General features: G+C 31.6%; 1 protein-coding gene across 2 annotated transcripts in view; it reads left to right on the top strand.

Moving 5' to 3' along the window:
• Positions 1–26423, top strand: part of LOC143204482 (neuropeptide CCHamide-1 receptor) — a 480161-nt gene that overhangs the window by 416976 nt on the left and 36762 nt on the right. For both annotated transcript variants that reach the window (XM_076417039.1, XM_076417032.1), the window contains 2 exons: positions 6010–6236; positions 22014–22339. In XM_076417039.1, coding sequence (XP_076273154.1) covers positions 6010–6236; positions 22014–22339 — 553 coding nt within the window. The remainder of the gene's footprint in view (positions 1–6009; positions 6237–22013; positions 22340–26423) is intronic.

Genomic DNA, 26423 nt, shown 5'->3' with positions numbered 1-26423 from the left:
TATCAAATTATAAAGGTACATAGACGATAAATTTCCCTGCTTTAACTAATATTTTATATGCAAATGATTATAGGAAATTAATTCCGCTAGGGCATATAAGATGCTTCTTGGAAATGCACATGCACAGTTAAGTGGAATTACAAAATTTAATACCTGAAAGGGATAATATCAAGAATAAATATGAATATTTATAGAAAACTAGATTACCAGTGAGCCTTGTATCACCAATATTATTCTTACAAATATTCTCGTACAAATAGCGACTTGACCGATTGTCGATGAATTAAATTTCGTGACGATATTACGACTGACAGATTCGATTCAATACTATTTTGATTAATTTAACTAAATCGATATTGTTATGAAGAAACGTATGTTGTAGATGGACAATATTTCAGCTTACGGTTGGATTGTGAGCCGTATGCCTTTGAATGTCCGCATCCAGATTTGCCATAAAATAATTAATGATATCCTTGTATATTCTTTTGTATCTGCAACTGTTTAAGGTTTTGTTTACTGTATAATATCAGTCGCACGTTATTTAAAAACTACTATAATATTTTCTAATGTTGATCAAAAAGTCATTTGAATAATTTTCAATCCCAAGAACTAATGAGTGCAGTGGATCTAGTGGAGAAACCAATTGTTGCAATTTTACTTTTCATCAGCACAACATAACCGAGTATATTCACCGTTTCTTCCCCATTTACAACTGATTTGTTGGCACCATAATCTATTTCAGAATCGTAGTGGGATGCTGCTCGTTCCTAAATCTGCCGCGAACAGCTTCTGTGGAATCACTTATTTTCATAGTGGCATACTAGCTTTTGCTGTATTTTATAAGCACGAACTCATTGCATTCTAAGTCTATTCACACCATTTCCAGTCAGTCTTGAACTCAACATAACAATATGGCTATTTTGATATCCTCCTTCTCGTTGCTTATCAGTGCGGTTAGTAATTGAGGTAACTCGATGCACATTTGGCACTGTTACTCTCTGGTATTGTTAATAATAAAAGGAACGGGAGATAAGCTCGCGCAGTTAATTTGAGATTAAATCATAATAAATGAGTGCCCCTGATAATGTAATACATCACCAGGATTACTCACTTAATGTTGTCAATATCGAGAAAGTATCCTCAATTTTAATACATTATGTATTCTAATCATCAGAGAGATCTACAATAAGTCAGGATATGATTTATTATCAATGGGAATTTGCGGACAGAATAAAGTGTGAGAGCTCTTATGGAAAGGATGTAGACGTAACCTACCACGAAACTTTTTCTGGGGTAAAGTCTTCAGAGTAAACTGACCCAAAGATGGAAAAAGGCAGTGAGTCAGAGAGTCACTGGTATTTCCATAGTGTTCTGTAGAGAGGATTATTTCAATAATCAAATTTTTAATATTAAAATGTTTTAAAGAATAACGTCGAATTTTTCAACTATTGGTCCATCTGTGTGAGGTTCATCCTTAATAATGTCGAAATATGGCGAAATGGTATTCTCGCATCACTGTTCTAATTGTAATTTTTATGCGATTTATTTAGCTTATGACTGAATACGGAATCAACGTCATTAACACCTGAACCAGTATTATTAGAAATATGTAATTTGAAATTCAAACTTACACTTCCTCTGACATGTATTTTCATTTCTTTACAAATAATAATTAAAAATAGATGCATCTATTATATGAAAAAAATTTCATATAAAGGCATGTATTAAAAGTGAAAAATAATAGATAAGATACTGGATAAATATAGGCAATAATTTCTATTCCTTTATAAGCAATCAAAGACGTTATTTGATCTATTTTAAATATGTAAATTTCGAAAATAAATGTCAGTTTATTGCACAAGGCCCCATGCTATTTTCTTGGTAAATCGTGCCAAATGCGCATTAATTTTATGACTGTTTGTTATCATTTGTTCATCTTTTCCATTGTACGATGTAATCTACTATTGACAACGAATCGTAAAGCGTATATTATGCCTCTTAAATAATGTTTAAAATATTCTTATGGTCATTTTGAATTTTTACTTAATAGGTGTTATTACGAGATATGTCGTATTGTTGATACGATGGTGTAGTAAACAGAATTTATTTTTTGTTAAATAGTGTACTTCATATATTAATGTTATAGCTTGAACAAATAATTTTTCTGTAAGTGCATGTGGAAAAAAATCATTGAGACAAATAGAAACAAGCAAATACTTATATACTGAACGGGGATCAAATATTCAAATAATACATTTGATTACTATAATATTGACGTGTATTATCTTACCTACTACTTACATAAATTTGTTAGTATAGTAATTATATACTAGTAATATATAGTAATATTGCAATTATTGTAAACATAGTTGTTAATAAAGAACAAGTACTATTTTTGTATGTTGACTGTGAAGTGTTTCTTCAAGGAACATTTATCTTAATTTACTACCCAGTTCTGTTCTTCTTCACCTGAGCTTATCAACTGTGTAGCTTCATATTCCCATATATATTTACTACATTAAACCATATCATTCGGATATTAATTATTCTTGTTACAGCATGTGTTGCATGCATGTGTTTGTATATCGCTAAGTGTATTTTGCGTGGAGATATTTAACATCACTCATTTTGATTCGTCTTTAGTTTATCCAATTGTTAAATTTTGTTATTGCATTTATTTTGGTAATAATGCTATTGCAGCTTCTTTTTAGTTTTTAGCTATAACCCCTATGATATCATCGTCAGCAAAAATAGCTTTTAGAAATGTAATTATAAAACATTTTAAGATATCAATCTAATACTTGTGTGAGGTGAAAGTTAATATATAATTTTTGTGCAAATAAGTTTATAAATAGCACATAGCTCATATAAAATGGATATTCATAAAGAGATTCCAAAATAAATCTCACAGATTTATAGGCTAAAAGTAACCAACACGAAAAAAAAGTAGCTACAAAAATATGCGTGATATGGAACTAGCCCAGAAAGCGGAACGAAATTTCTTTTAGAATGGTTTTCTTCCTAGGAACGTTGATAAGGTATGCCTACTGAGGCCAAATCGAGTTGCTGTAGGCACCAGTATAGCTCAGTTACATTTCCATATAAAATGGGACTAGTTTATTTTTAGTTTGAACGAGTCAAGAATATTTAGCTGGGATTAGGATACTCAGAGGATAGTTAATGTCAGGGAATCAGACTATCAGTAGCAATGATATAGTGTTGTATAGAAGATGATTTATTTTAATAACTTCTCTATTGTGATTATCCCAGTAGGCGGAGGGAAAAGTATATGTTGTATCAGGAAAGGCCACAAAAATATTGTCGCAACGCCATCTACTCTTTTGGAACACTATATAATTATGAGATAGTTTAATAACCTTGATTATTGATGTTTTTTTCATACATCCGTTTTATCCATATCATATTTTATACATAGGATATATGTATATACATAGGATATATAGGGAATAACTCTCAGTCTAGGTATTCTGTGTGAAATTCCAATAACGAATACGTCATGAAGCTTTTAATAAAACCGTTTTGAAAAACATATATAGTAAGCTTTATTAAATAATGTTGTTAATGTTTTTAACGCTTAGCACTGACAGCAATACCAATTTCGACAAATATATCGGATCTAATAACGCAAGTTTTTAATAATAGCCGAATTCCTGAGAAAATATGTACTCTACATCAAAGTTATCGGCTCAAAATTAAATTGACCCATTTTGCTCGAGAGATTTTGACGTCAGAAATAAAATTCTTCTTTGGTTGGCGATATGAAAAAATGCGATTTGGAAAATTGGACATAATGGACAACAATCGTTAAGGAAAGGACTGGAAAACGGTGTAGAATTACAGAAAAAGAGCTGGATAAAAGATCGCCGAAAATTATTCTATATTAGAACAAAAAAAGTCATAGATAAAGCAACATATAAAAAAGGGTAAAAATAATGTATACACAGATTGAATTCTACCTATATTGGTAGTTTATATTTTATTTAATTCTACTGTCAATTAATATTAATCATTAACAGTTCCCCTAACTGTGTCATTAAATTTTGTAATTTATTGATGCACGATTTGCCGTAAATCTAAATATTATTTTATTTAAATGTGACAATGGTAATTTAGATGTAAATAAGAAGATTAGGATAACGACTTGATTGTTTGAAACCCCAGACTGAATGAGATCATAGGGTATCTATGAACTATTGAAAATTAAATGGAAATTAGTTCGCAATCCTTATATAAAGAGTGTTCCGAAATCTACGCAAGATTTTAATCTGGGTAAACCCTTTATACGGTAAAATGCGGACAATCCAAACAATCTAAAGGTCCATCGGTCTACTTCCAAACCGTTACTAGACCGATTGGGGTTCGTAAAAATGAAACATTATAGGTGAGAATATACTCATATACCTCATACTCGTTGTTAAACAATATTTCGGCATACTTTTTGTTTAGACTGCATAAATCGCAACTTACAAAATATAATCGAAATATTATAGGTACCTATATATATTCTGACAATTGTTTTACCTCCAAATGGTATTTATTTATAATTTCCAATATTCTATTTTATCGAGATTGTTTCTATAACAGTTTTGTTTTGGTAGATATCCAACCATCGATCCAATTCACGCTTCTTCAGTATTTCGATACCGTATACCAACTTAAACATAACTTATCAGCTTGAACAACTCGTAACCAAAAGGTACTGTTGTGAGTACACTGAGTGTGGTAGAACCCACTGAGGCTGCAACAGTATATCCTACGAAGCTTTTGCAAAGTGTGGTCGAGCCTTGTGAAGAAAGTGGATCGTCATTCACTATTGGTGATTATTTTTACCACAACAATAGACTGTGACAATAGTAGATATCAACAGTAATAGTACTAATAGATTATAGCAACTCGTAATTCTGCACCTTTCTGATGGTGTCGATTACATGTAATATGTCAATGGCTCTTCAACACTAACCAGTGATTTTTTACTCTTAATATTGTCATAGTTTCATAATATTACCACACATTTCAAAGTCGCTAGTAACCAGAAGCCACGGAAAATACTTCTTTTTTACCCGACATGCTAGGGATATCCGTCGCAGAGGAAAATGTCGCAAAATAATTTTAATTTTATTGTTCGAAAAAAATATGAGTCGACAAAAATATCGATAGATCGGTAGAGGGCCTAAAAATATCGATATATTTAAAAAAATAATAATGTATATGGATATATCGATATTTTTCAACATCTCTATGACATGTAATAAAACCACGATATACGGTTCCTATAGGGTATATGAAGAGGTTTCATATGATATCCCTATTTTTCCTTCTTTTAGTTCTGTCGAATCGCATGAAATCTTCGGAAGAGACATTATTCATGAATTGAAATTCATCTTTTTAGAGTTTGAGGTGGGTTTTCGTCGAATAAATGTTGATAATTATTTTCTTCGAAAATTTTTGGTCCTCTGGGCCTCCAATTTAAATATGTTACCTGATGGAGAAGCATTATCATAAGTGGTTAAAATTATACAACTGAACTAACGGATGTGTATTGCAAATTTGACTGTTCCATTGTTAAACATTGTCTATATAGACTGAACAACTCAAATAAGAACTGATGCTAAAGGAAAGACACTGAATTATCACATTCAATAGCTAGGTTAGGTTTTTTAACAGATTTATGTTCGTACTCTGCATTTTCATCAGTAAATATCATTAATAACAATTGGCGTAAACAACATAACTTTTACTTAAATAATTATATTTTTAATGTTGTTTCTGACTGTCATACGAATAAACAACTTCTATTTTTAAATGACTAATTTAAATATTCAAATCTGTGTCAACGAAATGGTTTAAAGAGAATAATGCAGATAGATACTTGTGATAGAAATTCCTTTTTGTCCAAAACTTGAGATACCTTATCATTATATAAACTATATGTACTATTAACATATATATTGCCTAATAAATGTTTTACAAGTGTTTCTTTTTTTATAGGTACATCTTCTCCTTAGCCATTGCAGATCTCCTGGTGATCATAACTAGCGTGCCGTTCACGTCCATAGTTTACACGGTCGAGTCTTGGCCCTGGGGAGCCCTTATCTGCAAGCTATCCGAAACAGCGAAAGATATCTCGACGGGAGTTTCCGTATTCACTCTAACCGCACTCTCAGCTGACAGATTTTTTGCTATCGTCGACCCCCTCAAGAAACTTCACACGAGCAGTAAGTAATAAATATATGCGCCCACGTGAAAAGCTATCTTTAAAAAATTAACAATCTCGGGTTTTAAGAATAAAGCACGTATCAAGTAATATGATGTATTGGTCAAAATACACCTAAGTGGGGTTAAGAATAGATCCTGCGATAGAGCAACCGACTTTGGATTCAAAGTAGTTGTTGGGACTACCTAATGATGCCGTTACTACCTGAGGACTCTAAAATCCAATGAGAAAAATAATTGTGCAATCAGTCAAAAGAGCTCACGATAGTAATACGTCTTAAGTTTACATATATTCTATAATATTTATTGACTAATGCAACATTATAGGTGTTTGAAATTTGACACCACAAAGATCATTCTAAATATAATAAAATGATTCTCAAATAGAAAAATACGTATAACTTACCAACACCTCGCTAACATTCAAAATATTTTAATTGGTATAGTGTAACTCATAGACGTATAACTACTGAATAATGTTTCAAAATATATATTTACTTAATTAACTTAAAATTCATGTTAAAGCGTTGATTCAGACACAATCAAAATAGCATTTAACTCGAAACTGAACTAACATGTTCATTAAAATTACATAAAATAATTAAGGTTGAGCTATCGCAGTTTTAGAATATATTTTTGGTCATATAAAACATGTACTTTTATATAGAATATTTTCTGTTTTTAATTTGAAATATGATGCGGACGTTCCTTGATGAAGTGTATAAATTATGAAATATAAAGGATTTAATGTAGCAAAAAACTTTCATTTTACTTTAAAACAACTGTATTTTTATATAACAAACTGAAGACTTGTTAAACCAAGGGTGCAAGCGGTACTTCCGACTAAATTCTACTCTATTATAAACCCTGTCTAGACATTTCACTCATTACTTATTTCAATCTAACACAACTTCCATTTTTTCTTGTACAACTAGAACAGTATTAGTCGTGCTATATCACATATATATAGTAAAGACAGAACTAGGAATTGATAATAATTAGAAAAATTAAATAAAGTAAAATCAGTATTTTTCAGTTAGAGGTGCGTAGTTTTAATTTCGTGTACCTGTTCCAAATATTTCTCATTTCGTTATTTGTCATGTCATTTTTACCTAGCACTTTATTTTCACTTATATATTTATATTGAAATAAAATATATTAGAACGACTAAAACATTTTATAATAAATTATTCAAAATGTTTCCAATGCTTATGATAACCATATCGGTTTTGGAGAATATTAATTTTATTTTACCACGGAAGTTCGTAGAAAAAGGTGACGAGTGTGTAGACATAGCTGTAGAAGAAAGCAGCAGTTGTTTATTAGTAAAATTGATAGAAACCTTATTTCTATTAATATAAGGTATAATAAATCTTGACAAAAATTGGTCAATTTTCAATATTTTCTTGGCAAAATTTACTTCTCTTTATTAAAATTATTATTTCTGTGTAATTATTGATTGAAAAATACGCAACTAATAAAGAATTGTCCTTTGGTTCACTGTAAATGTCTGAAGAGGATAAAATAAAAGATTTAATTTTCAATTTTATCGAGCAAAATCATAGTCATTATGTTATAATGAAAATTTTATTAATAATAATAATAATAATAATAATAATAATAGTGAGGATTGTTCTCTTTTCTCTTTTAAAGTTAGGCAAGAAATGCATAAATTATTTATATATAAATGTAATACCAAAAACTTTTCATAAATAATATTTCTTCTATCTGTGTTACTATATATACATATAGATACGACTTTATATATAAATACTTATAAAGTACAAAAGGGAGAGTATAAAATCTATATTAAACCCATTTTTTGCGGGAGTATGCTAACAAATGTTACGTTATATAAATGGTAATAGACAGAGAAGAAGGAGGGATGGATCCAAAGTAACAGAAGGTTTCCTATTATAGGTTTTATGCGAAAAATTTTCAACGAGATGGAAAAACCAATATTTGAATTTTAGATGAAGGCACGTATCGATGCAGAAATATAAAAAAATACATAAATATTAAAACAATCCATAAGCCGAATGAGGCATAACGTGCTTATCCATGCATTTTTTTCCAGAAACTATAAACTATATTACGTGAAAAAGATTTTGCGGCAAAGATTCTGTTATGAAACATTTTTAATTTAGATTATCATATATCTGGCTGACCAGACTGACGCTATTCAAACATCCTTTTTTCATTCTAAATTATGTGCATTTCGAGTTTATCAACGCATTTATTTTTTGTTTAAACACGTGTGCATTGATATCATGGCGATGCGTTGATGTTTGGCCTGGCAAGAACAAAAATTTATTTTCCATTTTCAACCCAGTTTGAACTGCAGGTAAACGTGATTAACAGATCTGGTCGACCGAATGCACGCATAAAAGTTATGGCGCCTTCAATATATTCTGGAAAATGATGCGGACTATCAGCATATGATGATGGAAGTATATATACGGTACCAATGTTGTCGATACTAGTTTTTCTATCTGCGTTACTGATTATAGCATCAGGTAAATATAACAGATGGACTAATAAGAAAAAAAGCGTTTATTTTGTTCAAAATTGGCTTTATTCATCACTGTAATCTCCATCAGGAGCTACACATTCAGTTTCAGCGATAACCTCATTATTTGAGCGAGATATCTTATCAGTGAGCATTTCTTGAGGTCTGCGAACAACCAGTAGTCGCTGGGAGCTATATATGGCAAATACGTTGGATGTGGGTGCAAACTGAAGTTTAATTGATGTATTGATTGAATTGACTTGTAACAGGTGAATTGTCTTGATGAAACAAAAATTTTTCATTGATATTTGTGGGCCTTCCTTTGCAATCTCAGCCTTCAAACGCTCAAGAGAACATTACAAGCACATCCCAAAATATCGAGGCAATAAACTTTCCGGTCGATTGTTTGTTGTGCTTTTGAGCTCTTTGGGCGAGTTTCACCAGTTGCCGCTCACTTAGATGACGATCGTTTTGATTCCGGAGTGAAGTGATGGATCCATGTTTCATCCATTGCCACATATCGATACAAAAATTTATGATTGTTACGTTTAAAGATGGCCAAATACCGCTCAGGATCAACAACAAGTTTTTGATGAGTGAGCAAACGCGACGCAGCTTTAAACACAGCTTTCTCACAGCCAAAAACTCACGTTCTTCAAAATCGGTGTCTCTACGACCAAGCTTGAAGCCAGCAAAGCAACGTTTTATTGTTGTCTCTGGCGGAGCGGGATCCTTATAACATTCTTGAAGCTATTGTTTGCCTTGAACGATACGTTTCCCATTAAGAAGTAATGTAAAATTAAAACACAAAATTATTTTTGATACATTGTTTTGAAAATAACAAAATTAGTGTATTGAAATTTTAATAGCTTTCTTAATAACTAAAGCGGTGAAAGCAATAAAACTAGCGCCATATGTGTAACCTAGCCTATGTTTTAGGCCTGTTTCAGTCCATGTGTTAAATAGTCCTCTGAACGAGACTTCGTATAGTTAAACAATAGCTTAATTAGGTTGTATTTTTTATAACACCTTTAGCATATTTTTTAACAACAAAGAAACTCTATCAATTACACCATTATATTTACTATATCCACACTATATCTTGTTATAGTATTTAAATAACACCTATCGAATACAATAAAGAACTCCAAATGATCATAAAAACCGTTTAAACCATTATTTAAGAAGCAGTATGTGTATTTTACGATTCGCAGTCAATAGTAGATTACATCGTACAATGGAAAAGATAAACAAATAGTAACAATCTGTCATAAAATTAATGCGCATTGGGCACGATTCACCAAGGAAATAGTGTCGGTCAATGTGCAATTAACTGAGCCTTAAATTTCAAATTTACATAATATTTCACAGTAGAGCATTGATATATGACCTAGCCTGCTATGTTAAATAATGTCCTTAGTTGCTTATCAAGGAATAGGGAGTATTGACTGTATTTCTCTCCTGCAATATATACCCATTTATATAAGATGCTATTTTTAATTGCTAATTGAAAGGAAATGAAGAAAAAATGAGACCTTGGATCATATAGAAAATAATGAACGGTTAGAGGAAAAGTATATTCGAATTTCAAATTACGAGGGTGGTTCAAATATGATGGAGACAAATGCTGTAGATGACGCGCATATAGGTTTTGAAGGGCGTGGCTTGGGTATGTGATAGCTGGGTCGCTTGCAAACAGTGTGGCATAGTTTTCGTCGGGAGCGTATGTTTCACGCGCAAGATGCGACCGTGAGTGAACGTCAAGTGCCGACTGCCGTAGCGCAACGTATTGTCATTCGTTTTTTAGTGTGGGAAGGCGTTAAAAAGATGGAACTTCTTCTGCGTTTGTGAAATCAGTTTGGCAGTGAGTACCTGAGAAGGACTGCCATGTTTAAATAGGCAGAGTATTCCGCGGATGGCCGCGAAACCGTCGAGAATAGGCCGCATGATCGTCAACCGTGAACCAGCATCACACCAGACAATATTCGCCGCTTTGGATGAATGTTTGAGAAATTTCGGCTGAACTCGGATTCAGTATTGGTAGTGTAAAGTCTATCATCCACGAAAACCTTCAATATCGCAAAATAACGGCGTGATGGGTTCCTAAACTGTTGAACTTCGAGCAAAAGTTTACGCGGTTGAAAGCTTGTCTCCCCTTGATGACGCGATATGATGCGCAAGGGGACGGTTTTTAACGCGAATCTTCACTACAAACGAAACATGAGTACACTATTCACTCCCGAAAGCATGATGTTGCCTAAAGAGTGGAGGAAGAAGGAGGAAAGGAGTCAAAACAAAGACAATCAGGTCCTCGGGTAAGGTTCTGTGTACGATGTTCTGAGACGGGCGGAGCGTGCTGTACGTCGATTTCCTGCGCACCCAACGTATCACTAATGCTGCATACTACTCTAACCTTCTGAAAATACATATGAGACCCGTTAATCGCACGAAACGGCGGAATATTTCAGTACGAAGTGAAGTGAAGAATCGCTTCTCTATGATAAGACGCGCCCTCATACCGCGCATCTCACGCTCGATACAATACCGGAATTAGGGTGCGAGGTACTGAAACAGCCCCCCTACAGTCCGGCTTTATCACCCTGTGACTGCCACATATTCGTACCACTGAAAGAAGCTCTCGGAGGTCAAAGATTCAACACCGACGGCGAGGTAGAGGAGTTCGTCATATTTGAACCACCCTAGCACATATCTCATTTTAGAGAGTATTTTGGATATACTGATAAAGTAAATTCTGTATTCATTCTTAATTTCTATGATTCACATAAAATTTACAATTAAAACAGCGACCGTAGAAGAATATTTCGCCATTATTAGAGATGAACCTCATCCAAGCCGACTAATAGTTGAAAAATCCGATGATAGGAGCTCAACATCGATTACGAAACATTTTTGAATAATTTATAAAAGACTGGGTATGAATAAATTGAAAAAACAATTTGATTAACAAAACTAACCAAATGTTATTCTAACTTTAACTTATTTCCATCAACTCTTGCTCTCTTTACACTCTCCTAATTGCTTATTATTTACATGCATTTAAAATTTTTTAAGTTCTGTTAGACGTCTTCTTTGATTATCTTTACACGATTTAAATCCTACGTCTCCTAACAATTTATGAAAAAATGACTTCCCTCAAGAGCGGCATATCCCTAAGTGTTTTATAGAGAAATTTCAGTCAAACAATAATCTCTGAAATAATTGTTATCAATTACATTAATTTATGTTTATATTAAAAAGTTACTCATAATTTTAAACAAGGTATGTAAACGTTTTATTTTTTGGGTGAATCCAACATTATATTTTTTTAAAGAAATTTTATTACTAATATTCGATGCAACGATAATACAGTAACAATCGATAGTAAAAAGTAGTCAATTACTAAATAGTCGATAGTTCCCAACACTACTTTTAATCTATTTGTAAGACGGTTACAAACACTTGCTTCGATAAAATGTGTAATATGATGCTAAAATAGATTTTAAATTTAGGATGCTAGTAGTCAATAAAGACAACTTATGATTATTATAAAGCGTCATAACGTGAGTTCACTGGAATTTCGGATACATTATAGTTGAAATTCATATCTGGATTTCGCTTTGTCACTTAATTTTAAGCACGTTCTTTTATAGAACGTGGATGATATAGTCGTAAAAATGTGAAACGTTTGCAGCGTACTAGCATAAAATCAACAATCAAACACTCACACGACTGAACTGATGGTTATTCCTCGTCGGCTATCTTCACTGTTGCCTAGAGACATTTACGATTACTATCACCAGCATAAAATATCCAGCTCAGCGCCTATCGCAACAATAGGGGCAATATTTTATTTTAATTTAAGCATCTCTTATACGCAAAAATGGCGTACAATATTATTTTTTGTTTCAATATTGCTTATCCTCGTCTAGTACCAGAGGCTCTCGCTTTATTGATGGTGGCATTTTTTAAAACATATTTCAAAGTTACAACGACTCAATTAGTTTTTTAAAACCTGCTCGAATAATCTAATAATATGCGCCCGAAATCTACCCCATTGCAAAATTATTCGCCGTTAAAATCGCCGACAAATCCCCCTTTAAAAGTGAATAATCCTGTATAAATTAAATAATTAAAAATATGTATATGCATGGAAACGGTCCCGTCTTACAAGAAAAACAAAGAAATTCTTAAATAGGGCTCAGAAATAAGATCTTTGTCACAGTATTTCCATTTGCATTTATATAACATTTTATTTTTAAAATCTCTCTTACCATAACGAAGGCAGGAAACTTTATCTAAGGACTGGTCTAGACACCGTCAGGATTTTAGGGAAAATACGTAAAATCCTGCAACGAACACTGTTCTATGAAATGTACTATGCTAGATAGCAAAAAGTGCGATTAACGTTTACTAGTTGAAAGATAATTAACTGTTTTAAATATAAAAATCGCAAATTTTATTAAAATACAACGTATTAATTGATAGGAAATTAAGACTATTCATATAAATACAGAGAATAAGTCTAAAATATAAAAGGCTAATAAATTTCAACATCGCAGGCTACTCAATAATTTATTATAAATTCAAAAAGACATAACTCATAATACGCAAGAAATCGATGGGAAGAAACACAATTTAAATGTACAAGATTAGTATAAATAGCCGAAACAATTATATAAAAAAAGTTATTATAAAATCCCTTGAAGACTTCATAACGTATAGATAATGGAAAAGATGTAAAATTGTTGTGAGGACACAAAGATATATTTCTATAAAAAAGTCTTACTTGTTAAAAGTTGTTTTTCAAATATCTCTTAATTAGAGTTGGGAACTATCGACTGAACACAGTCGAAACATAGTATATACAAAACATAGTCGCAAAACAGTCGAATCAGTTAATAGTCAAAAAACTAATTAGCTAAAATGGTAATTAATATTTTCAGTCTAATGCATGGTTCGACTGTTTTGTTAAATTCGTGATTTCATACGAAGATGTAAGAACCCTTTCCTGTATAAATTGTGAGAGAGGAAATAACGGAGATAATTGCTTGGGCCAGTTAATTTTATATGTGGTTATATTTTCCAACGGTAGTATAAGCGAGACGGAGATGTATAAAATCCTTCACGAACTAACTTTAAGAAAGAAAAGGGAAAAATAATTTCTAAATACTATTATAATAATTATACATAACATCCAATTTCTGTGGATGTGTAAAAAGGAATGATTTTTTTAAATAATATACTATAATAAATATGGGCAATGCAATAGAACTTAAACAAAACCTAAAAATGTGAATGAAATGGTATAAATGATCTATTTATAACTGAAAGAAAACATTTTTAACAGAAATCGAGGGAGTAATCGAAATAACAGTCGACTAAAACAGTGACTGGTAAAAAGTAGTAAAACCAATCGAACCAAAAATAGCGACTGAAGCAGTCGATAGTAAAAACTAGCCAATTCACTACTAGTAGTACAGTCACTACTTTTAATCGATTTCTAGAACTGTTACCAACACTTGTTTCAATAAAATGTGTAACATGATGCTAAAATAGATTTTAAATTAAGGATGCTAATAGCCAATAAAGACAACTTATGATAATTATAAGGTTTCAAATAAACAAAAAATAAAAAGATTGATATATTTTATATATTAAATATTTGTTCTAACTATCTCATGTATATACACAAAATATAATACACATAACCGTAAAATATGATTAAAGTCTTATACGACTATAAACATAAGATTATTATTTAGATTATCATAAGACATTATTTATTCTATATATCGTCATCCTGTCATACGTGTATACCATCAACAAAAGTCTAGTTTTCAATTAAACTAAAAAAAATTCACCAAAAACTGCAAATTCAAATAAAAATTGTTTAAAGCGTAGTAAGTATCATATGACGAACACATGATGCATTTTACAATTTTGAAAATATCTTCAAAATTTATCAGAATCCTATTCAGCACCAAAGAAAATGCCAAGAAAACCTGATTTTTTCTAGAAAATTTTCATAATAGAAAAGGGACATCAACTTTGTACCAAATTAACATTAGAGAATTGGGTCAAAATGATAGAAATAATATTACGCTTTTTATGATTTAATGAATTGCTCTTATTTTAACAACCAATGTACTATAAAATACCTTTTACATCATCCGCCTAATTTGATGGATTACAAAGCAGACCTGAAACAATTAAATTTGATTAGACTCAGATTAAATGAACTAAAATTAATTAGTAAATTACTGGACACTATACTTCGAATCTGAATATCAGTCCTAATGAAATGATGACTTTTAATTCTCTATGATTTATATATTAGGTGTGATAAGCCATGCCATTTTACTGTCTACAAATTTGTCAGTTATTATTAATATGAAACGCATCTCATATGCGAATTCTAATATATTTTTAAGCCAAGAACTATTATAAAACCATTACAAAAGTATAAATACAACAACAAGATTATTTTGTAATACTCTATCACTGAGATGCGTAACTGAACGAACAAGTGAATATACGTTGATGGAAAAGTGAAAAAATTAAATTAGAAAAAACTTACAGTAAAGAACATAGATCATCTAATATTAAGAAGTGACCCTAAAAATGTATTTAATAAAAAAGAACGCAAAAGACACCAAATATCTTTTTTATTGTTGTTTTCTACAAAATTAACTTTATATTTCACTCGTTCATATTGGTGTAAAGTAAAATTTTGACATAAAAAAATGATGGATGTAAGACGGATAATAATATGGAGGTTGTCAGAACATCATTATCTCCTCTTATATATTATGTTTCGCGGCAGAAAAAAAACGCTATATTTTACAGACATTTTCATATTCAAGGCCAACTTTAACATTATATTTTCTAACCGTGTTAAATATGATCGCCTGTTCTTTATAAAGACTATTAGGATGGATCCGTTTAAAACACAATAAACTGCAAAATTTTTGTTTAAACTAGAGGTGAAAAAATTGTAAATATAATAGAATTTAGCATAAGTTTATATGAAGATTTACTGTAAATAATTTTTAAATGCGGTAAGTAACTCTTAAGTTTCCGAGTCGATATACGAACAATTTACTGATATAAGTATTACATATTCGACTTTTGATTTCAACCTCCAAACCTCATTTCCTTTTTTTATATATTTCTTGCCATATATGTATATTATATATAGCGACGTAATATTTCATTTTTGTCCTTTGTAATCCTAGTGTTGGGAACTCTTGACTTAAATCGACTATCGACTTTTTAATTACTATTTATAATCGACTTCTTCAGTCACTATTTTTGGGTCGACTGGTTTTACTAGGTTTTTACCAGTGACTCTTTCAGTCGACTGTTTTCAGTCGCTATTTCCGATCTGATTGATTTTGTTACTATTTACTAACGACTGTTTCAGTCGTGTACTTTCAGTCAAAATTTTTAGTTCTGCTAGTTTCATTCGACTGATTTTTAACCTTCTGGCTCTGTCATCCTAATTTCAATCTAATCCTAATATATATAGTTTTATGATTTGTTTGGTAGTTTTTGGTAGCTTGTAAATTACAATATATTGTATAATAATACAGCAGCATTTTGGAATGATATTTTTCAAGATTGTCAATATAATAGAGTAAAAAGTTTAAAATTCTAAATGATAAATAGTAAAATAATTTTGACTGCTTTTATGGCAAAACTAGGTAATATTTCGAATACTCTCTCCATGTTTGTTAAGAAATATTTCCGTTCAATAACAAACAAAACATTTACTTTATTTACAATACATTTAGTAGTTATTTGCGGTCATTTTTAATTATGTCATGAATTAGTTTTTTTTCTATGAATAGGTATGTTTAATGTTTATTTAGTGTTTATGGTTATTGTATGTTTAGTTTTTAGGTTTTGTTTAAGTTCTATTGTTATGTCTATATTTATTATAGTATATTATTTGAGAAGATCAATTAACATACTGAAATAGGATAAAACATTTGTGGGGTATGATTCTATTCCATAACAAAATTCCATTCCTTTTTACAAATCCACAGAACATTCAAATAAAAAATTCTACTTCGTTTAAAATTAAATTATTAATTGCATATTAATAGTATTCAGTAATTATTTATTTCATTTTCTGTTTTAAAGTTAGTACGTGAAGAAATATGGACATCTCCGTCTCGCTTATACTCCCGATGGAAAGTTCTATAAACATATATAAAATTAACTGCTCCAAGCAATTATCTCCGTCCTTTCCTCTCTAACACTTTATACAGGAAACGGTTCGTACATCTTCGTCTGACATCATGAATTAACCAAAACAGCCTAACCGTGCATTTGACTGAAAATAGTAATTACTATTTTCAGGCGATAGTTTTTTGACTATAGACTCTTCCGACTATTTCCAGTCGATAGTTCGCAAAGCTACTAATTATTATTTTTCTTATTACATTGTCTTACTCAGGATATTGTACAAAATTAGGCATTTTAAAAAAGGGTGTCATACGCTAACATTATATGTGATTGAGAATTTTCATTTAATTTGGTTTTGTTCTGTGCGATAAATTAATAAAATTTAAATATTCGCATACAAATGGATTGAAGTAACTTCTTAGTACCGTTATAAAAAAATTTGGATAATTTCACAAAATAATAATAAGAGTAACATAAAAATGCCTACTTGTAATATTACTACATATGAATTTAGTTCTTAGTATTTTTGGTGTGATTCGTCTGCTTCGAAAGGAGATATAAAAAAGCACGATATGTTTTCCGAAAAAACTGGACACTATCTCGTGTAACAAGAAATATGCCAAAGAAGCAAATCTTGATAATGGCAGATAAATTATTTGCATTTTTTGCTGCCTCTGATTAGTGTCATTATATCGGTCTAGGTTATTTCTCTCCTCCCAAATATCTCTCTGATATAATCAGCCCAGGTTCTCTCCAGTCTGCGCTTCTCATCTCTGTCCTTGCTTCCCCTATTCCCTTTAATTCTCTTGTAACCCTCATGTGCTGTAATTCTCCCACCAACAGAGTTGTCTTCATTTCAGCATAGGTTATTTCTGTATTATCTGGCTTTATTTAAAATAATTTCCTATTTTATATTTATATTTCTTCGGTTTTTCCAATAATGTCCAAATCTAAATTCCACTTCACTAGGCCTACTTTTTAGTTACCTAATTTTGTTAGTAATTACATAATTAACCTGTCTAATAAAACGAATAATCCATAGAAATTTGGGGAGCAATATTACCACATCGAATTTGACTTTCGATTCATTTTAACTTTGGCATATAACAAATATTTTCTGTAACATGTAAATGATGTTATGAAATAGAGTTTATTTTAATGTTATAGTAAATCTAATGCGTATGTTATCAAAGGACTGAAATTACACCTAACTGTCAGGCCACAATATTTTTTACTCTAGAGTGGATTTATTTTATTACATTTGCATTGAACTGTTTTCCACACCACCTATGAGTTAAATTTTTAAACATATTCTTTTTATGCTGTGATATAAACTGGACATCTAATTCACTTAATTAATAACTGTATATCCAAAAAATATATTTTACGTTCAGTAGAGAGCATATTTACGTTATATAAACCTTTTTATGCTTAGTTTCTTTCATTGCTATATTTTTATACTTCATTTCCTTGTTAAACCGTTTTAATATAATTTTTTTTCTTCTTATTTTCTTCTATTGCTGTGTGAATGTACCTGTGTACATTTTTCTTCTATATATCCTTAATTAATCACTGCATCATCCCTAATACAGCTGCCAGGTGATCCGCAAAATAATTAATATCCATTCTCTCCTTACACATACTAATTATACGGTAATGTATGTTCTGAACAGTTACATACCAGTCTGTGTACACAAATCTATTTACACAAATATAATTCTCTACAATAGTATTTTCTAGAGTTTTCCTATATTTATTATATAGTGACATTAGGTTAGAAGCCCACGTCGAACAAAGCAAGTTTTCCAACATTTTATTTTAAAATGAATTATTCAAAAATACTTTTGACTAAAGCCAATCAAATTTTATTCTAACGTTTACCTTTTTCCGTCAACGTTTGTTGTTTTTAGACTTTTTTATTAGCGTCTTGTGGAAAAGGTTCAACATTCCATTCTGAAACCTCCATGTTTCATTGAGATACACAAATTTAAATATTTATTTTTATTTAATTTAACATAATTTTTTACATGCCTCAAAAAATTTTATTCGTTTAAAGGCAACGCCTGTAAGTTCCATTAGGCCTCTTCGTAGGTAATTTTTACACCTTTAAAACTTATCTTTCCTAACATTCTACCTTGTTTTTAACTAGGATAAAATGAGGAAAAATCCGCTTCGATTTTTACATTTTGACTGCAATTAGCGTGGTATTCGACGTTAACAATGACGCGCATTGGCTATTATACTTATTGAGTGATATGTTAAATAAATAAAACCAGCGTTTACATATGGCACTAGAAACATTGTGGCTTGTGATGCACTTCTCTGTTCTCTTTACTATATTAACTATACATTCCACAGATCCCAAATTTAAATCATATTGAAAATATCTATCAGACGAAATGTTTTCCAGTAAAGTTAACTTATTGAAAGCGTTATGGGCATTATAGCATAAGTTTGGAACGAAATATCAGAAGACTTAATAAGTAAGTTTAACAATATATCAAATTATTTCCAAGTTTAAGATAATTTATTCACTTGAGCTTGCATGCAAAATATAAATGGTGGCATATATCTTACGCCGATGCGTGACGAGCATTATATACTACAAAGAGTATAGAGTACATTTTGGTAATATAAATATCGTCTTTTAATGAAAATGAATCATCTTTTAGAAATAGAATTTCAAGCATCCTTTAAATTTTAGCTGAATGAACATACTCTATATTTATCTTATATCCAGTCTCCTTCCCTCGCCCTATACTTACATCACTCCAATTTTCCGGGTAATAATTCGAATGTGTTAAAAAAGATTTTCGTGCTCTCGCAAAGGAACCGTTTCCTTCCTCTGACGGATATTTCATTATAAAACGTTTTTGTTGGTATATTTTTCGCCGTTGATCGAACTGCTTTCTCAGACTTGTAGCTATATCCTGTTTGTTCTCATTTCTTTAAAGTTATAGATACATAATTTGAAAGATATAATAAAAAATTGATTTAATTTTAAAGGTATTTTATAACTGTGAATGAATGTATTTCTATAAAACAGTCAATCAGTTTAGTTTATTTTAGGTTTTATATATAATATTCTAATGTATATGTTGTTGTTGTTATTGTAATGTTGTTTTATTATATTTTCATTGAATTATTTTCTAGTTAGTCCTAATCCACCTCATTGACAATTGTAAATGCAAGTAGTGTATTTTACTTTCCCTAAAAAGCACATTTGACTTTTTATGTTTAGTTCTTTTTTCCTTCGTTGCTATGTTCCCTTTAGAGATTATTTTAATAATACGTGTTTCTTATCGGTTTCTTCGGTTACCCGTATACATTTATGTTGATTAAATCAGATTTAATGCATTGTCTCATGCCATATTTGCAAAACAGTTAGTATTAATTATCTCCTAGTATTTTTTACCCAAATGCTCATGTATATTCTGAACAATAATACACATATATATGCACATAAATCGTTCACCCTTTACAATACGATTTTTTACAGTTATACTATATTAATTATAATCTAACCTTTAGTTGTTTGCACTCACTACACGGTAATTGGTAATTGTCAGAATTGAATCATAATCCCACACACACAAAGTGCCATTAAATCGTTGTCACTTTCGGAGCTACTATTGAAGTCAGCAACTATTTTTTTCATTTCTAATCTAACACCAGTCTACAATTCAGCCATTTATAAACTTCTATCTTCTGTATTTCTCATCAAGGTCAATCAAACCGAAGGGTGCTATTTGCAATATTTCTTTCCACATATCCAAAGAGTTATTGCTTGTATATCTTCCTCGACCTGCGTGTCTATTGTAGTAATTGTTTGCCACACCCCATAATAGTCCAATTTGATTAAATATGCAGTGATAGGGAGGAAGAGGTAAAAGTCTATTGTGGTATTGTTCAGCCATTTAACCTACTATGACTACGTATGATTTTTCAGGCCTATTTCTAAAAAGTAAATTATATAAAACGGAATTACACATTTAACTTATATTTACCAAGTACCACTCGTTAATATAGTATCTTCAAAATTTAATTAATCTTTTGCAAGGCATTCCTTTACCACATAATTTGCTGAGCCACTTTGGCATGATCTTTTCCACTATGGCATGGTGATTTTAAAACCTTATGGTGAATTTCTCCATGTTTGTTTCCATTTTGAAACAACTATATCTAAAAACATATTGAAATAACATATCCTGCTTAATCTTATTATATACTTATAGAAATTGTATTCCTTTAAAAGCAATGTATGTGCATTTTATTAGACCTCTTAATGGGCAAAATAAAGTCGTATCTGAAATTAAAAAACCAAAATTACGATAAACTGTTTGGCTTTTGCAGATGATTAGGCGATTCTAATTCAGGACACTTAGAAATTATTACAATTATTATTAGGACAAAATTACAGAAAAATTAGGTCTTCAAACTTTATTTAAGAAATCAGTGTTTATGACTGTCAACCAATTGACATTAAAATTATTAGAAATTAAATACGGTGGTTTCTCATTTCAAATATTCGGGCGAAACTATCCAAGAAGCAGATTGACCAGACAGGTGGTGGAATTCCATATAGTTCGCAGTAAGGCCTAGGTTGAAACTACTAAATAGGTTGCTGCTATAAAGGAGCCAAAATAACATAACGAGAAATACAGGATCAAAAGGATTTTATACCGAAAGTTTGCGACTGGGAAGTGAACCTAACAGAGAAACCCAGGAAACCTGCACCCAAGTGGTCAAATGAACGAAAAAGAGAGCGGTCCTCAGCATTAATCCTACCGACTGGTGAGTGACCAACTTTAGAAATCATCCCAGAAGACATCCGGTCTTACCCAGCAAAAATAGCAACGTAGCAAAATCTAATTTTAGTGTGCATGTCAGACGACCCTATGAATAAGCTGTAGTTAAAAAATGTACTTGCTGGCATCACAGCTTACTGGTATAAAAGTACTACCTGAAATAGGCCCATATCGGGAACTGAATTGACAGGGTCTACATTTTGATTCATCTTAAAATTTTATTTTATTCTTATTAAAATGTTTCCTCTATTAAACTATTTTTTCTATTTCAGGTGGTGGTAGAAAAGCAACTCGTGTCACTATCTGCACAGCTATCAGCATATGGTTATTGGCAATACTCTGCGCCATGCCGGCCCTCATCGGTTCCCACATCAGGAAATTTAGCGACGACGACAGCAACCTACACTTTGAGGTGTGCTACCCATTCCCAGAAGGGTGGCTCAATGGGAAATATCCGCAAGTAATGGTGATGTCCAGGTTTTTGGTCCTCTACGTCATTCCCCTGACTATCATCTTCGCTTTCTATCTGAGCATGGCCTTGTCTTTGATAACAAGCATGAGGAATGTACCGGGAGAAATGCAGGGAATGCACAGACAAGTGAGTAACTATTATAAATTATACCTCATCTACAGTATTAAGAGTATTCCTAGCATAGACCAGAGAATCTATCTTAACTTTATAAAAATCAAGTAGTGTCAAAATAAATTAACCCTGGATAACCGCTCTTCATTGGATCTAGAAAGTATACAACCAGAAAATGTATCAAGAAGTATTTGAATTATTTCATGTGCAAATCTACCCGATATGTAGAAGATTAAGTAAATAATGGGCAAAATAGCATATACAAAACATTTATTTATTAATAATTTGTTGAGCCCCTATTTTCCTTTGAAACATCTGAAGTTATTCGCAGAATAGATTCGTAGAATGACTGGATAGTTTCCAATGGAATGTAGTCCCGTTCTTGTACCAAAATATGCGTTATTTGATTCAATGATGTTGGAGATGGAAATCTACTGGTCACACTCTGCCCTAAAACTACCTATACAGGTTCAATTTTGTTGAGGTCTGACTGTAATACAACATGGGGTAAAAGTCTGGCTACCATTTTGATAGCCCATAACTTTGCTCAAAGAAAAGATAAGTAAGTTTGGTTTTTATAAAAGGTTTGTTCGGTCTTTACGTTTTTTTTTTTTTTCGTTATAATCGAAACATTTTATCAGCTAAATGATGACCGCGATTCGCTATGCAACTTTCACCTTTTTGAAGGCATTTTTCATGACACCATCATCTGAGGCTGAATTTCTTCAATTTCGTGACGAATATTGTCTTTAAGATATTAAATCATGTGGGGCTTACTCACATAAACTTTTGATTATAAATAACCTCATAAGAAAAATCTGGTGCTGTCATTCAATAATAGAATTGTTGAACGGGCTGTGTGTGATGTGGCCCCATCTTGCTGAAACCACATATCCTCTAGCCCTTGCTCTTCCATCTCAGGCATAAGAAAATTTTGAGTCAAGTCTTGGTACCACTCGGCAGTTACAGTAACTGAAAGACCTTGAACATTTTCATTAAAATAGGGACCAATGATGTTTTCAGCATGAATAGCACCCCATACAGTTATTTTTAGTGGATGCAATGATGTTTTATGAATTAATTGACAGCCTTAGTATTTCATTACTGTATTCAACTTGTTGATCAGTATCTCTCTGTAGAAATTTTTGGACTAATTGGATTTTGTACGGGAACATTTTCAAATCACTTTTTAAAATTCGCTTTAAACTGCGTGCAGAAATATACAACTGAGAACCATGTCTCCCAATTGATGTTTCTGGAGACTCTGTAATACCATCGCGCACTATTTTCAGCGTTACGAGACGCCCGTTGTCTTAGAAAGTGAGGCAATTTGTGCTAAGTGGCAATAATGGAACGATTATTTTCAATAAATATTGTCACTATTCTTGTTCGTTCTTGTGGAGTATATTTCTCCATAATAAAATTTGGATGTTTACACAATACAACTGTTAAAGTGAAACTGAGCTAAAAGTCGCATAACCAAGAGGTGGCGCAATCAAAATGGTAGCAGGACTTTTGCCCCACCTGTTAATACAGGAAATATGTTTGGTGATATATTGATGCTCTTCAAACCAAATGCGACATCTTGAAAAATGGCAATATTCGTCAGTAATATGATAGTCATAGTAAAAGCCCCATAATTGAAGATGTCAAGATATTCATTTGCGATTATCCAAACAGTGATGAGAATAGATACTATCATTCGTAAAATTTCAAACAATCGAGTTATTTTCATCACAGATGCTGCCAATAACTTTTTTTGGTAACATCTTCTGATATCCTGGTCGTCATCCAGTAGTTGTATTTCTTCCACGTTAGTATGATATCATATATAATTTAATTTAAGTTTATAGTATATTTAATGTATATATTATCGAGAAATTCAAAGTACAATTAATTATATAGTCTTAATAGTTTGCAGGTCAACATTGTGTTTTGTTATATGTATATTGAACTCTTTTCCACATCAGCTATGAGATAGGGTTCCAAACTCGTTTTTTTATGTAATGGTATCCCCTGGAGGCCTGATCTACCTAATTAAGCATTATATATCCAAGCAATGTAATTTACTTTCAGGTTTAGCTCTTGTTTCCTTCGGTACAGTGTTTCCTTGCAAAGTAATTTTCATATCATTGTATTTCTCCTTAGTTTGTTCTATCTTTGTTGATGCATTGTAGATGATTTGACACTGTATTCCCATTAAAACATTTTCGATATCTGCAAAATAGTGAGTATTCCTTTTCTTCTCATACATTTTGACCAAAATCCCAAGTAGATTCTGAATAACTATTCTTCTACTATATTTGTTCTACCAATTTCTTCTTCAGTGTCTCTTAACGAGTTCGTCCAAATCGAAGACATTTTTGTTGATAATAATATCCAGACAATCCAGACAATATCTACAATACAGGCAATTCTTGCTGTTATATCATTTTCGACCTGCACCTCTATTGTAATTAGCACATTATTGCCGTTTTAATTCTATTCACGTGCTGATTATTTAAAGAACTTTAACCGATCTAAATATATGGATTTTTATTTGATATACAGCAGGCAGGTTCTAGTAGTGAAGGCCTCGTTTGATACACTCATTTACCAGCTGAAACAGTTGATTTCTAATGTTTGTATTACAGCTAAAATTATATGATATAGAAACAGCCTCATTTGCTAGGAAACAAGAGTCTAAACTGTGATAATATGAAATTATTCGATAAATTAATTTCGTGTTTATAATAGACAATTTTTAATGAAATAAATACAGCAAATTTCAACATTTTAATAAAACTGCGTCTTTAACATGAAGGAAATCCTTATCCTTGCGCAGTAAAAATATCAACCTTTTTTCTACGTTTTTTTGTAATCTTGATATGCTTTGCTCATATATACTGGGCAAATATCCAACAATATTTTTGGATGAAGAAAAAACGTCTACACATATGACGAGTATAGTAAAATCCTTCCATAGCCTTGTTTTCTACTTACAAATTTCGAATTTTTCGGATAATAATACGTTGCAGAAAGTTTTTCGATCTCATGTAAAAGCGTCATTTTCACCTTCTAACGAAAATTTATTTTGAAAAATAAAGTTTTATATTTCATGCCTTTACTCTTCCTAAACTAAGGAGCGTGATTTAATATCAGTTGTCAACACGTCAATCGAAAAGTCCCCGGTCAACCATAGTAAAACACATTTATTAAAAATCAATTTTTTTTTATTCAACATAATTCCCTTCAAGGGTGATACACTGATTATAGCAACCCTCCAAGTTTTAGATACCATTTTTGTAGTACGATTTGTCCTTTGCTTCAAAATAGGTCTCAGTTTCAGCGATCGCATATTCATTCGACGAAAATTTCTTCCCAGCGAACATTCTCGAGAACACACACACATTTCCTTTTCCAAGGTGTCCATCTCCAAATACAGACGCTACAAACTTGCCAGTCGACTGTTGCATTTTTCCACGCTTTGGAGTGGGTTCATCGTTTGAAAGCCACCCCGATGACTGTCGATTCGACTTCAGAGTGAAATGATGGAGCCATGTTTCATCCGTTGTCATATATCGACGCAAAAATTCGGATTTATTACGCTCGATCATCTTTTAATGCTGCTCCAAATCATCAATCTGTCGTTGTTTTTTATCAAAAATGAGCTCGCGCGGCTTTCTTATACCCAAATATTGGTGAATGATATGATGTACACGTTCAATTGATATCTTTAGAGTGTCTCCTATGTCATTCAATTTAAAATTACGGTCATTTAAAATCATTTTGTGGATTTTTTATTTTCGTCGGTAACAACCTCTTTTGGGCGTCCACTGCGTTCACCGTCTTCGGCGCTCATTTCACCACGTCTAAGCTTAGCATACCAATCTTTGATGATTAATTTTCCTAGGGAAGTGTCTCGGCATTAAGCCAAGTTCTTGCTTCAACTGTATTTTTTTCGCTCAAAAAGCAATATTTTATCAACACGCGAAATTTCTTTTTATCCATTTTTTCACAGTAAAAAAAGTTGCTTCACTCAAAATGCTATAATTCTCAAACTAATTATCCGAGAGCTGTGAGATTTATACACGCATATTTTAAGGTTAGGGCTAAATAA

The sequence above is a fragment of the Rhynchophorus ferrugineus genome, unplaced genomic scaffold, assembly GCF_030347505.1.
Source record: "Rhynchophorus ferrugineus isolate W39M unplaced genomic scaffold, kcgeb_rfMv2 rfM1, whole genome shotgun sequence".
NCBI classification, from domain to species: Eukaryota; Metazoa; Arthropoda; class Insecta; order Coleoptera; family Curculionidae; genus Rhynchophorus; species Rhynchophorus ferrugineus.
The sequence above is the reverse complement of the archived record's forward strand: the minus strand, read 5'-3'. Positions and strand labels throughout refer to the sequence as shown.